Source organism: Danio rerio, chromosome 1, assembly GCF_049306965.1.
Source record: "Danio rerio strain Tuebingen ecotype United States chromosome 1, GRCz12tu, whole genome shotgun sequence".
Lineage (NCBI taxonomy): Eukaryota > Metazoa > Chordata > Actinopteri > Cypriniformes > Danionidae > Danio > Danio rerio.
Window position 1 is genome coordinate 52,604,999 of NC_133176.1, and position 16,144 is coordinate 52,621,142.

The 16,144-nt window shown below is 33.5% G+C and overlaps 2 protein-coding genes across 2 annotated transcripts in view; one reads left to right on the forward strand and one right to left on the reverse strand.

The window, feature by feature from the left end:
• The window catches only part of caly (calcyon neuron-specific vesicular protein), a 28,184-nt gene extending 25,280 nt beyond the window's left edge, over positions 1-2,904 (forward strand). The window contains 1 exon segment of the mRNA NM_001326550.1: positions 1,507-2,904. Coding sequence (NP_001313479.1) covers positions 1,507-1,677 — 171 coding nt within the window. The 3' untranslated portion in view covers positions 1,678-2,904.
• gsk3bb (glycogen synthase kinase 3 beta, genome duplicate b) overlaps positions 1-16,144 on the reverse strand; it is an 834,817-nt gene that overhangs the window by 716,763 nt on the left and 101,910 nt on the right. The window lies entirely within an intron of this gene.

Here is a 16,144-nt window from a genome sequence, read left to right on the forward strand (position 1 = left end):
CATTTGTAAAGAATGCTTGTTTTCTGTACACTGTAAAACCCAATAAGTTAAGGTGACTCAAACCATTTGAGAAAACCCATTGCAACAAATTGTTTAAGTTCAGTAATAAATACTGTGAACTTAATCCATTTGAGTAAACAAAGCAATTAGAGCACAGTAAAACCCGATAAATGGAGAACTCAGACCAACTGAGAACTGTAAAACCAAATAAGTTTAGGCAATTCAAACCATTTAAGGAAACCAATTGATACAAACCATTTGAGAAAAAAACAACAACAAATATATATGAGTACTGTGAACTTACTCCATTTAAGTTGAAGTAATGAGGCATTTAATTAACTCCTTACCTTCAACACTGAGTTCAAAACTCTTTTCAAATGAGGAGAATTAACTTTCAGTACTTTTTGAGTTAACTACACTCATTTCATTTGATAAATTTGACTGTTGGGTTTTACAGTGTATGATAACTCAGAATGGCTCATTCACTGTAAAAAAAAATTGTCCCAACACAGTTCGAATAAGTTAACTTAATCGTTTTTTTAAATTTATGTAGATTGAACATAAAACAATTAGGTTGTCCCCAAAAAACTTAACATCTGTGTTTTCTAAACTCATTTGAAATCGGTAGTTTGAACAAGTAGGAAAAGTCATTTTTGGGGGGTGTATGATAACACCAAGAGGAGACAAAATTTAATGAAATGGGCAAAAGTATTTTAAAAAAGCTAATGTGTTTATTCATTTTTTGTTTTCTCCTTTCCCCAATATTTAGTTCTCAATACTAGCTATTTACCTGTTGTCATTTCGTTTGTATAAATCTATTTGGATAAGTTAATACAATAAAAAGACAACTAAATTAATGTGTTGATATGATTTTGTTTTTATGAAATATTATTTAAATATATATATATATATATATATAACTTATTAAACATAAAATTGTAAAAATTATTAATGTATTTATTTTAGAATTAGGATTAATATTATATCTCATTTAGTTAGATTAGGCTTTATTGCGTTGTTTCATTATTTTAGTGTTCTGTGTTACCATAGTGGTGTCTTGTATTTGTGTGCATGACATTTATTTATATATACGCACTACCTAACAAAAATCTTGTCGCCTATCCAAGTTTTTGGAAAAACAAATAATAACTTGACTTCATTAGGTATCAGAAGTGGCTTATATAAATTACAAAGGCCTCTAGATTACGCTTATTTCACTCGACTGATGGTGTGCAGAGTTGCATCTTCAGGACATACCTGGAAAAAAACAATACTAGATAAAGTTTCTGCCCTTACACAATATTGATTACTGTTTTGCATGCAAGCGGAGGCATTATTTCATGTGCAGTTTGACCCTTCTACCAGTGTTTTACCAACAGGAGCGCATAACTCCATAACATTAACCTTTACATTTGATTTATCACAAAACCTGCCTGACCTTCTCCCTTCTTTCTTAATGCGTTCTCACAAACCCTTTATTTTGCACGCTCTGCTTTTGTCCTCCAGCACAGACACTGCACCCCGTCTGCTCTTGAGATGTACTACCCAGACCAGAGCTCAAGGGGCAGTTTATACACCGCCATGACCCACCTCAATCAGGCCAAGAAGAGCATCCCCGAGCTCAGCCCGCCCTGGATGCCCGTCATGAAGGATGAGACCAACCACCCTGAAAAATAAGACACAAGTATCAGTATTCTAGTTTAAAGGTGAAGTCAATCAGAAAGGTGCAAATGGGGAATTTTGGCGCAAATAACCATTTAGATTTAACTGTGACTGTCTGGGTTTCCACTTTGTCAGCCTGCTGCAATAGAAAGGCTGTCTGAAATCTGCTTCAAACCTGTTTAGATGAACAATGTAGAGTTCATTTGCTCCAAAAAAAATTCATAAATCAAACTTTCATAAATCACGCTTTTTAATCAGAATTTAGTATAAGGTGTCATTGGTTACTGTTAGTTGATTAACATGATCTATTAATGAACAATACTTGTACGGCATTTATTAATAGTTCTGCATTTACTAATGCATCATTAAAATATAAAGTTGTGCTTGTTAATATTAGTTAATTCACTACAAGTTAAAGTAACAACGGATGACTGCATTTTCAACGGTGACTAAATACTATACTACGGATGGATGGATGGATAGATAGATAGATAGATAGATAGATAGATAGATAGATAGATAGATAGATAGATAGATAGATAGATAGATAGATAGATAGATAGATAGATAGATAGATAGATAGATAGATAAATAGATAGATAGATAGATAGATGTTTTTATACATAATTTTTACCATTTAGTCATCAAACATTGGTCATTTTTGAATGAAATATTGTTTATGAACCAAACGGTTGAATAATTAATTGACTATGAATGGATGGATAGATATTTTTATGCATTTTTCATTTTTAAAATAATTATAAATATATCCCTTGGTATGATGAGCATGTTTTCATTTTAAAGAACCTGTTGTATACAGTTAAAGGTTCTTGCTGACACCATTGATCCTATTGTAGAACTGTTATTTATAAGATTGTATCTGATTTGATCTTATCAATTAATCTGTGATTGTGTCTAATTTGTCGATGAATCATTCATTCTGTTCATTTGTTCAAAATCAGACTCATTGAGGGATGAAAAAGTGACTTCTCATGAGTGAGTCATTGTATTATTCACTCAACCATTTGGTTCAAACGCAGTATTTAAATCAGAAACGAACAACTTTTGATGACTAAATGGTAAAAATAATGTATAAACTCTATCTATCTATCTATCTATCTATCTATCTATCTATCTATCTATCTATCTATCTATCTATCTATCTATCTATCTATCTATCTATCTATCTATCTGTCTATCTATCTATCTATCTATCTATCTATCTATCTATCTATCTATATACAATAAATGTATTGTTCATTATTTATTCACATCTGTAAATACATTAACTAATGAAACCTTATTGAAAAGTATTACACAAGTATCATAAAGTAATTTTTAATGTGCACTTAATTATAAGAAATATGATTTCTAAAAAAATACAGCAGTTTTACCTATTTTTCCTCAAATGAACTCTTCAAATAGGATCACAATCTGGTTTTAAATGTCACTACTGAACGCTGCTTTTTTCTTCCAATGCCATTATTGTGGCATTGTAGGTTTAGGTCATGCCACTTGTAATTCTGCGACGTTAGTTCTCGCTTATTTTGTCATTTAGCTTAGTGTAATGAAGTGCGCATTGGCTGCGAATCCTGCTCTAATGAACTGAGAAACGAGTACATTAGCAGGAGATAGTGTTTCTTAAAACTCTGTAAATCAACGCCAACTGCTGATTGTTGTCGTAAAGCTGCGTGTCTGTTATTTAAGGGAGGAAATGATGGGAGTTTTTTGTTTGTTTGTATTTGTACATTTTGGTAAATGAGGAAAATCAATCGCAAGGATGAAAAGATTGGTGCAAGTGAGACGGTTTTATACACGCCTGCATGCTTAACGTATCCAGAAAATCATCGGGTTTGATTTTAAGAGATAGTTCAACCAAAACTGAAAGTTCTGTCATCATTTACTCACGTTTTACTTATTCCAAACCTGCTTGACTTTGTTAAACACAAAAGAAGATATACTGAAGAAAGCTGAAAGTGTACTATTTGTTTTTCTCCTATGACAAGTCAATAATGGTGACACATTTTCAGCTTTCTTCAAAGTATCATCTTTTGTGATGTTCAACAGAATAAAGAAACTCCTAAAAGTTTTAAGACCACTTGAGGAGAGTAAATAATGAGTAAATTAAATTTTTTTAGTTGAACTATCCCTTTTAAGTGATACTAATTGAATGTAAACTTAGGTCTAACATTAAATAAAAAGATAATTGTGTGTGTTTGTTTGTGTGCTGACGTATTTACACACCGAGCACCAGCAGCCATTTAAATGTTTAATTAATGTTGTGAATATTTTTTTTTTTTTTTTTGCAAAAAATCTCAAGAATGTGATGACTTCATGAAGGTTTTTCTTTTTAAATGACTCTTAGCTGAATGTATGACCCTAAAAAGGCAGATCGAACCACATTCTGTTATCATTGTGCTTTATCTATATGGTGATGTGTATTTCCTAATAATGTGTTATTTATTTCTGCATTCCTGTTGTTGATGTGACTGGTGCTGGATGGATGAACTGAAGTGCAGCAGGTGAAATCATAAACCTTGCAGTATTGCTCATTTGTGTGTGCGTGTGTGTGTCAGACGGATATTCATCCAGAATAAAGGGTTCAGTATTCACCAGTGCTGTGGTTTATTCAATTCAAGTTTACTTGTATAGCGCTTTACACGATAATTACTGTTCAAAGTAGCTTTACAAAAGGTGCACATTAATGCATTACACTCAAAATCGGAAAAATTAAGGTTATTTCTTTAGCATTTTATCAGTGCATGAGACATCTGAATATCATACTGTAAATACACCCACACATAGGTCTGTTTTGACCTGGAACAGATGCTTCAATGGGGTAAAGAAAGGGTTTTTTTTTATTCAGATTTTTATCCATCTATCTATATTTATTTATTAAAGTATTTATCTATTTTATGTTCATCCATTCATTTTCTTGTCGGCATATTCCCTTTATTAATACCGGGTCGCCACTGCGGAATGAACCGCTAACTTATCCAGTACATTTTACGCAGTTTTGTGCAATGTTTTACCCCTGGGAGACATTCACACACACTCATACACTACAACTACACCCAATACACCTGTACCGCATGTCTTTGGACTGTGGGGGAAACCGGAGCACCCAGAGGAAACCCCCATGCAGATATTAGCCTATCATAAATGTGCATATAGGTTCCATATATGCGCATATGGGTTTTTTCCATGTGGGAGGGGTGGGCAAATGTATATTTTTATAGGCTATTATCTATTATTTTAATTATTAACATTATTATTTAAAATACAGATCAGGGCGAGCTATTTCTCAGTATATAGACTGACCATACATCTCTTTGTCATGTCCTTCAGGGGGGATAAAGCGTTAATAAGGGGAGTTATCCCCAACCCCCTCGTAATTCGCACCCTGTCGTTGTAATAAACACAATCTCGATCGTTTAAATTGACAATATAGACAATTCGCATATGAAACGTCAAGAAAGAAAGAGAATGAAAGCGCACGGCATACGCCATTTATCCTGACCGTCTCCAGTGTAATTAATACTTACATATTTTTCAGTCCCCGTCAAGCAGGTGCCGAAGCTAAGTGTTAAAAAGTAATTATTGGTGGACTGCATAGTCAGCACACAGCAGGTGTTGCCAGGGCAAGAGACGATCATTTTACTGAAGGTGTAGCGCTTCTGTCTGCGTGTGTGTGTGTGTGCGTGTCTCAGTAGGATCTCCTCAATACTGGCGCCAGCAGAGAATGCCTTTCATTAGTTTCATTACAGACTCTCACTGTACCTCTCTCTCTCACACACACACACACATATACACACACAGACGAATTAAATGAAGTGTCAAAACACTCGAGTGAGACTGACAGTGAGCCGGTGGACTGTCTGAACTAATGTTCTGCTGAGGCAATCAGGAAATACACCAGCGGTCAAAATACAGTCAAGCATTTCGACTGTTTTCACTACTTTTAACGTCAGGTAAACTATTTAAAAAGTACAAGGGAGACATTGGAACAACATACATTTACTACTTAAATTGTGCTGCTTGTTGTTGGAAAGTATGTTATAACTATATACCGTTGTTGCTTAAGATATCCTTGTGTTGCTTCACGCGGGGAGTAACGTTAGGCTAAATATAACGAGCTTAATTTCTTTGACTTGATGAAAATACGACTTTATTTACGTTATACTTGATTTGACTGTATCGGTGCTGTTATTAAAGCATAACCGTCCGTGGACTATTGTATTACACGACTCAGAAAGTCTCACTGTAAAGACTCGCCGTTTTCTCTAAAAGAGAATATACAGCGACACCTACAGGTCTGTCTGCAAATGACTTCAGTAACTGCATATTGCTTAACAGTGGAAGAACATGTTCATAGTGTTTACTGTATTTTTTATTCTATAGAAAAATTGTTTCATTTACTTTGGCTGAATTTAATACAGTTTTACATCTTTATATAATTGTTTAGGGTCAATATTATTAGATTTTTTATTGGCTATATAACAAACCACTTGTCCAGAGACTTAACCTCGTTAGGCCTCTAAATTTGTTACTAGACATTATTTATTACATAAATGATTAAAAAATATGATTAAAAATGATTTATTAATTATTAAAAATATGATGTTGATATTTGGAAAAGACATAACCTTTCATACGAGGGCTAATATTTTGGCCTTCGGCTGTAAATTCATTTCTGTAGCACTAGATTAGCAGACGTTCAGTGTTTTTGTTGGGATTTAATTTAACAGATTAGTTAAGTTTATCTTGCAGCTGACATCCTTTTTGGTTTAGTTTTTTTACAAACATTTAATTTTTGTTTCGTTGTGTTTTACTTTGACTCTTTTTTTTAGTTTAGTTTAGCGTTTCTTAAATCTTTGTGTTGCAGACATTTGCTGTTTTGTGGTACTTTGGCTTTGTTTGTTTTTCTTGTTTTTGTAGCTGGGATTGTGTTTGTTCTGTTTTGTAGCATAGTATTATCAGATTCTGTGTTTGTTTGTTTTTTGTTTGTGTTGTTGTTCTTGTTGAAGTCTTACAACTTTTGTTGCGTTGACCAAGTTTCTTCAGTTAGGCTTTTCACTTGTGCACTGCAAGCTCTTCCAGCACTGTATTTGCTGACATTGCATGTTTTATGTAGATTTACCATTTCTTCAATTAAGTTCTGAAGCACATTATTAGCAAAGTTTGTTTTGCTTTTGTTGTTTTGATCTAACTGTGGGTTAAGTTTAATACTTCACTTCATGGATTATCTAAAATAGTCTTAACTAGTAATAATACACTTAGATCAAACATTCTTCCATATCACCTATATGTTAATGGCCAAGCATATGTTTCCTTTTAAACTAAGTTTTGTTTTGTTTTGTTTTTTGTTTGTTTTGGTTTTTGTACTTGAATATCACACTGTTTGTTTTGTTTTACAGGAGTAGACACTATACTTGCTTATTTGCTAGTTTGTTTGATTTTGTTTGTTCTTGTTTTGGTTTGTTTCGATTTGTTTTTACATGAAAACTTTTTGTTTTTACGGAAATATAAGCACACTTTGTTTGCTTGTTTGTTTTATTTTGTTTTCTTTTGGTTTGTTTTGTCTTTGCAGGATTATAAATAGACACTTTGTTTTTGTTTATTTGTTTTTGTTTTTTATGTTTGTTTGTTTTTTATTCTTAAAGGAATATTATGCGTCGGACAGTGACAGTAGCAGACAGTTTGTTTGTTTGTTTGTTTGTTTGTTTCATTTAGATTTTTTTATAGTTTTGTTTTACAGGAATATATGCAGACACTGTTTGCTTGTTTGTTTGTTTTTGTTTGTTCTTGTTTTGGTTTGTTTTTACATGAATATCAACACACTGTTTGTTTGCTTTGTTTTGTTTTTACAGGAATGCATGCTTTTGGTTTGTTTTGGTTTATTTTTACATGATTATCAACACACTGTTTGTTTGCTTTGTTTTTACAGGAATATAAGCAGACAGTTTGATTGTTTGTTTGTTTGCTTGCTTGCTTGCTTTATTTAGTTTTCTTTTGGTTTTTGATTTGTTTTGTTTTTTCTTTGCAGGATTATTGGCAGACACCTTGTTTGTCTTGTTTATTTGTTTTTGTTTTGTTTTTAAAGGAATATTAGCAGACAATTTGTTTGTTTTATTTGTTTTTGTATGTTCTATCTTTGTATTTGCTTTGCTTGTTTTATTTTTAAAGGAATATTAGAAGACACTTTGTTTGTTTTGTTAATTTGTTTTTGTTAGTTGTATCTTTGTATTTGTCTTGCTTGTTTTTTTTAAGAATATTAGCTAACTGTTTTTTGTTTGTTTGTTTGTTTGTTTGTTTGTATTTTGGTTTGTTTTTTGCAAGAATATCAGCAGACTTTGTGTTTGTTTATTTGTTTTTGTTTGATTTGATTTGTTTTTAAAGGAATATAAGCAGACACCATTTGTTTGTTTACTTTTTTATTGCTTTGATCATGACAGTTTCTTCAGTTAGGCTTTTTCTGTGCACTGCATTGCTAACATCACATCTTATTTATTCCATTTTTACCATTTCTTCAATTAAATTTATATGCCGAAGCTTGTTTTGCTTTTGCTGCTTTGTTTTGACCCAATCATAGGTACATTTCAATATCTCACAGTAATTGTCTAAATACGGTATATACACTGTTATTTTTTTCTTGCTTCCTTCTTTTACAGGCAGACAACACAAAAATACTGAATAAATATGAATACTAAGCGATACAAAAAATTGCAAGACAAGTGGAATAAGTGTAACTAATTACATAACAACACACTAATTACCATTAAGTGTATATAAATGCACTTGTGTATGCTGTGTGCAGCCTCTATGATTTACTGCGGCTATTAAAAAGTCCCTAAATTGAGAAGTGTTGACAGCCTCTGGTTTTTCGTTGACTTTCTGCTTCTATAAATGTTCAAAAAGCGTGCTCTTGTTTTAGCGCTACAACAGGGAGTTTATTGCTGTAACACAAGAACCTCCTGACCCTTACAGGCCAAAAAAGAAAGTAGGAGAAAAAAAAAACATTTCATTCGTCATTCACTAAAACCAGTCCTCTGCTGTTTCGAGTCCAGGCCGAATTACAGTCCTAAAGGGATCGATGCGAAATCAAGTGACTTACAGCTGTCAGTATAGCAGTTATTGTACAGCATGCACTCTGTGTTTTTACTGAATGTAGGATCTGTTTTGAATGACTGTCTGAATGAATGTCTTGAGCTGCTCCGGGGCAGCGTTTAGTCTGTGATTTATTCGTTTAGAAACAGCTTCGGTTTCCAGAACTCTGCAGTTTTGCAGCAATTTATGCTCCAGCGAGGGAGAAAAGCCGCAGAAACAAATATTTGAGCATGCTTCTTAATGAAATGACTGTATTTTTATGCATTATATTGAGTTATGAGTTCGTTTAAACAAAGGCTGGTTGCACAGGATAATAATTTAGGATCCTTATATTAAGCTGCAGACTTACTGCCCTTTAAAGAGTTAAAAAATGCTGTAATTGTGCAGCCATCTAATAATGGTCTTTGTCTGATCTTTAGTTTATGATGCTTGTGTTTAATTTGTATTTACACAGAAGTCAAAAGTTTGAAGTAATTATATATTTTTTATGTCTCTGAAGTTTTGTTCAGCAAAATCACATGTATTTGATTTTAGACTACAATAAAAATGAAATGGTTTAATATAATTAAATTTATTTGTAATGTGATTAATTATAAAGTATTTTATTATTATTATTTTAATTTTAGAATGAAAATAGTTTATGCTACTTCATATTTTATATTTTACACTTAGTTTCATGTTTGTTATTTTTTATTATTATTATTATTATTATTAATGTTGTTATTTTTATGCGGAAAACTGTTTTTGCTAATTGCTATTTTATATTCATATTTTAGATTTATATTCATTATTATTACTAGTTTTATATGCTGAAAACAGGTTTTGCAACTTCATATTTTATATTTGTAATTTATTGCATTTATTTATTAATGCTATATTATTTGTTAATGCTGAAACCCATTTTTTGAAACTTCATATTTAATATTTAATATTTTGTGTTGCATTTTTTAATTTTATTTATATTATTATTATTGTTATTATTGTTGTTGTTATTTATGCAAAAAAAACTGCAAATTTATTTTTATTTTTATAATTTAGATTTAATATTTTATTTTATTATGACTATTATTTTTCATTAGTTATGCTGTAAGCTGTTTTTGTAAATTTATATTTCATATTTGGTTTCATATTTGTAATTTATAATTTATTATTATTATGATTATTATTTTTATTATTATTATTATTATTAATATTGTTTTTATGCTGAAAAAAGTTTTTACAAATTATTTTTTTTATCTATTTTGGTTAAATTTTTTATATATTATTATTTAACATTTATACTTATAATACTAATTTCTTATGCTAAAACGTTGTTTAATATTTCATATTTTTTGTTTCATGCTTGTAATTTATTACATTTATTTATTAGTTTTTTAATGCTAAAACTCATTTATTAAACTTCACATTTTAGAATTTTTATATGTTAGATTTCATAATCTTAATTTATTATTATTTCATATTTTGTATTATTGCTATTATTATTATTTAATACATTTAATTTGAATTAAATAATATATTAATATATTTATAATTATTCATGTTGTTATTATTATTATTATTATTATTATGCTGAAAATCATTTCTTTGGCTTAATATTTTACATTATCATAAAAATATATTGATCGGAAATGACAGAAAAGCCATTTGCCCCTAACAAAAAATAAAAAGAATTCAAAGAAATGTTTTTTATGCAATATATCAATCGCAGAATCCTAATTATCAATACATTAAGAGTTTACAACATTATGCCACCTTTAATCAATGATACCTAAATAGACCATTCTGAAGGATGTAAACAAAAACGATGGTCCCAACGTATTTCCCTGTTTTACATTTTTATTTTCTCTAGCTTTTGAGAATCCTAAAAGAGCCACATATTGATAAATAATGTTATGATAGCTGTTTTAACATTAAGTTATGATTGATTTGGCTTTTGTTTCAGTTATAAAATAGTTTGATAACCAGCAGGAAATGTTCACGGGCCGATGGCATGACCACACTTAAATGGTCTATAATCTTTCCTCCCCTGTTTTGATCATCTCCATCATTCTCCTATGACACTTCTACATCACTCCACATTTGTATTGCTAAAACCATCTGATAAATAGACAAATGTAAATGAAATGAATAAAAAGAGTTAAACTCACAATTACTGTGTCGCCTAGAATCGCCGGAGCCACAACCTCATCTTCCTGCTTCACAAAAAGTATCATTTAAAGACCAAATTAGAGGGTTAAAAACTGTTAACGAGTTACAAATGGCTCTGAATGAGGACTCAAACCTGCGTCCCCAATCTCCAATCCACATTTATAGCAATTACACACGTGGAGCAAATTCTTAGACGGGTAAATTAGAGGCAGTCTGGGTCCAGGAATGGTGTGTGTGTGTGTGTATAGTTCTTTTGACTTTGTGAGTAATAGACAGCAGTTTACAGGCCCACAGACAGAGGAAGTTGTTATTGTATTAAAGTCTTAATTGTATGAATATGTGCCTCAGATTCAGTCATTTGTGTGTGCGTGTGAGTGAGTGAGTGTGATGTGATTCAGAAGACTTTTATGGTACTGTTGACCTTTTTTCATTGTAAATATTTGCAGAATGGATGTTGCCCTTTCAAGAATCAAAAGCAGTCGGAGTGATGTGTAATTGTAGTGACTTCGAGAAGCAAACTTGTAGCATCCTTGAGGTATTTGCTTGTAGTTCGTTGTAATCTTTGCTCAATCAAACAAAACAGGCCCTGGTAATCATTGATGTTAATATTCTGTCACCACAAGTATTAGGATCGATTAATTATCTATCTATCTATCTATCTATCTATCTATCTATCTATCTATCTATCTATCTATCTATCTATCTATCTATCTATCTATCTATCTATCTATCTATCTATCTATCTATCTATCTATCTATCTATCTATCTATCTATCTATCTATCTATCTATCTATCTATCTATCTATCTATCTATCTATCTATCTATCTATCTCTCTATCTATCTATCTATCTATCTTTCTATCTGTCTGTCTGCCTGCCTGTCCGTCCATCTGTCCATCCTTCCGTCTGTCCGTCTGTCTGTCTATCTATCCATCTGTTCGTCTATCTATCTATCTATCTATCTATCTATCTATCTATCTATCTATCTATCTATCTATCTATCTATCTATCTATCTATCTATCTATCTATCTATCTATCTATCTATCTATATATCTATCTATCTATCTATCTGTCTGTCTGTCTGTCTCTGTCTGTCTGCCTGCCTGTCTGTCCATCTGTCCATCCTTCCGTCTGTCCGTCTGTCTGTCTGTCTATCTATCCATCTGTTCGTCCGTCTGTCTATCTATCTATCTATCTATCTATCTATCTATCTATCTATCTATCTGTCTGTCTGTCTGTCTGTCTGTCTGTCTGTCTGTCTGTCTGCCTGCCTGCCTGCCTGCCTGCCTGTCTGTCCATCTGTCCATCCCTCCGTCTGTCCGTCTGTCTGTCTGTCTGTCTATCTATCCATCTGTTCGTCTATCTATCTATCTATCTATCTATCTATCTATCTATCTATCTATCTATCTATCTATCTATCTATCTATCTATCTATCTATCTATCTATCTATCTATCTATCTATCTATCTATCTGACTATTTATCTATCTATCTATCTATCTATCTATCTATCTATCTATCTATCTATCTATCTATCTATCTATCTATCTATCTATCTGACTATTTATCTATCTATCTATCTATCTATCTATCTATCTATCTATCTATCTATCTATCTATCTGTCTGTCTGTCTGTCTGTCTGTCTGTCTGTCTGTCTGTCTGTCTGTCTGTCTGTCTGTCTGTCTGTCTGTCTGCCTGCCTGCCTGCCTGTCTGTCCATCTGTCCATCCCTCCGTCTGTCCGTCTGTCTGTTCGTCTATCTATCTATCTATCTATCTATCTATCTATCTATCTATCTATCTATCTATCTATCTATCTATCCATCCATCCATCCATCCATCCATCCATCCATCCATCCATCCATCCATCCATCCATCCATCCATCCATCCATCCATCCATCCATCCATCCATCCATCCATCCATCCATCCATCCATCCATCCATCTATCTATCTATCTATCTATCTATCCATTCACCCATCCATCTGTTCATCCATCCATCCGTCCATCCATTTATCTGTCCTTTCATCTGTCTATCTGTTCATCTATCTACCCATCTGTCTGTCTGTCTGTCCATCCGTCCATTCATCTATCCATCCATCCATCCATCCATGCGTCTGTCTGTCTGTCTGTTTGGACAGTATGTGCGTTATGTACGTGCGTACGTGTATGTGAGTGTGTCTGTCTGTTTGTCTGTCTGTCTATCTGTGTAAGCACGATTGTGTGTCTGTGTGTAAGCGCAAGTGAGTGTGTGTGTGTGTGTGTGTGTGTAATGTGATGAGAAATGCTAAGCACTCACTGACAGCTCCATCACTTGTCCTTAATGGGCTGTAATTTGTGAGAGCCTGGTTGTGCAGGGGATGATGGGTAATTAAGGAGGTGAATCCGGCCACCGTGGACGAGTGATGAAAAGCAACATTTTAGCAACTGCTGTATGGGTCACTGTGTTCAGAGGGTCTCCAGGGGTCTGCCAAACACTGATCGCTCTGAGAGTCGCGAAACAAGACGTTGTAATGGACTCAAAGAAAGAGAGGGACACGAAAGGGGAAGCCCAGGCTATCTTTCTGAAAATGTGCTTAATGTACCTTACAGTGTAGATTGTGTCAACGCAGCTCAACATAGAAGTTCTAGTAAATTGAAACGTGTCAGTCCAGTTTTCAGTGTTGAAGTTCAGTTTAGTTAAGTTCTGTGTGGTTTTATTGTCACTGCTGAAAGTCCAAACACTGAAGAGCGAATCCATTGATGAGCAGCTCCACAAGTCCCAAACCAAGCAAGCCAGTGGCGACAGTGCGAGGAACTAAACTCCACCAATTGACAAGTGAAGGAAAAGAAACCTTGAGAGAAACCAGGCTCAGTTAGGCACGATCATTTCTCTTCTGGCCAAACTTCTTGTGCAGAGCTGCAGTCTAGGAGCCGGGGACCGGAGAATGCTGGACGTCCATCTTGGAGAAGCTGCAGGTGTGAGTAGAACACCAGCACATTTTCAGGCTGGCCCACAGGATCAATGCGGAGACTCGTCTGTCACTGGGGTTTTTCAGAAATCAATCTCACGCTCTTCACTCCTCCATAACCACCACAGCCTCTGCTCAGGATACGGGCCAGGTCCAATATTATGGAGACCTCAGGATAAAGAAAACAGACCAACCTAAACGAAGATTCCTTTCAAATTATAATATCATTTGTGAAGTGTTCTTAGCTCTGGTTGCCCTAATCAATGCAGTCAAACAATCTTAAAGAAGGATTTGGATTTCAAAAGCATTTGTGTTTTATGTGTATGCTAATGCAATGCCATTCAAGAGTAAGCACCCCCCATGCCAACAAGCTTGCCCCCCTTTAGTCCGACTAAATTTGGATGCAGATTGCACCAACTATTTTGACTGCAATGCACAATTTGTCCTGTGGTGGCAGTGATGGGAAAATTATTTTTTTGTGCCACAACTGAACCGCCAAAAAGAAGTGAGATCAGCCATCGGTGGCAGACTGTGGAGATGTAGGCATCTCTCGCATGTTCTTGATCTCGCGTGCACACGCTCTTTCCCTGCTTTCGATTGCCATAGACTTTTGTCAGTGTCAGCTTTCCACATTCGTCAAAAGTTATAAAAACATTACTTTCAAAAACATAACTTTCTGTTGGTAAGAACATAACTTTGCTTCAGATTTGTCTTTCAAAACACTCTATTCAGTGCCATGAAAAAGCTTTCTCGTCTGCTTGGGAAACCGAAAATAAAGTGCGGCCCAGGCTTTCGCAGGTGGTCAAATGTAGCCTTTTTATGCATTTATAGTCTCCATTATCGAGAAAAATAATAATAATTAATAATTAAATAATAATTATAAATAATAATTTAATTTAAATAATTTTATAAAAGAATAATTTTAGGGTGATGACTTAAATAAATATGATGACAGACATTCCAAGCTTAATGTTAATATCTCAATAGAAGCTTTGAATGTAAATATGATGCGACAATATGACGTGTTATATGAAAATGGACAGAATGGTAATTCCAGTAGTTACAGAACTCTGGTAGTTCCAACGCAAAATCACGGCAATTCGTAACTTTTTGATTTAGTGGCTAATAATTTGTATGAATTTGTAAGATCTAATTCGTGCAATTTAGTACGATTTGCTCATCACCCAATGACGGTTGAGGTTAGGGGTTGGGTAGGGTGCCACGCCTCCTTTTTAAAATCGTACATTTTCGTACGACTAAACTCTTATGAATTTGTTCGAATTAGCCACTAAACTGCCAAAACGTAAAATACTTACGTTTCCTCGTGAGATCAGGCTGGTAGTTCCAGTGTTCAAGTTGACTTTACTTGAAAAATGTCAGTAAACCTGTTGTTTTATAGCGATTTTTTTTTTACCCCAAGAATTGTGTTGTTAGCTCATTTTAAATAAGTAGTACGGATGAAAAGCAAACATCAATGTTTGAGTGTAATATTGTAAGCAAAAGAGCTCCAACAAAGAACCGAATTACTCAAAATGGCTTAGAATATCACAAGGGAAAGTAAATAGTGACAGAACTACCCCTACTACCCTCAAAAATGTATTTTAGCTGCTTGTTTAAACTTCTTATTTACAATGAGTTGAATCAACATAATTCATTTTTAAAAAAAAAAGTTTAATAACGTTTTTGTTTTTTTTTACTTAAAAAAGAGAGTAAACCTGTTGCCTTATAATGAACTTAAATATGCATAATTATAACACAATTAGTTATCAAATTAACAATTCCAAGTTGCAAGGCTTTATTGAAGTCAGCTAAAGTCAACATTTATTGCAACATGTTTACTTACCTTAAGTCAAAGAAAGTACCAAATAGTTTTTTACAGTGATGCTTTAGCTTATAATGTACATATTATGATCGTCAGCAGTGTTGCTTTGGCGGGTTAATAGAGAACCCTCCCTGTCATTAACCCAAACTACAAACCCCATAATACCCTGCAGTCACACACCAGTTTCAGTTTGCCTTTTGATTACACACAGCTGAAGGACATCATCTCTAATTACATAAAATATATATACACCATTCACACACACATACTGAGTCTTGTTTTACTGTAGTGAACAATTACAAAGTAGCTTTCCTTGTTTTGCCTTGCCGTGTTTTTGACCCTTTGTTTGTTTAAAGTTTATTAATTGTTTGGGCCTGTCTTGACCCTCTTGTCTGTCTCTTTGTTTACAATTTGGGTTATTTTCATATGACTGCCTGCTCCTGTTTTCGAACCC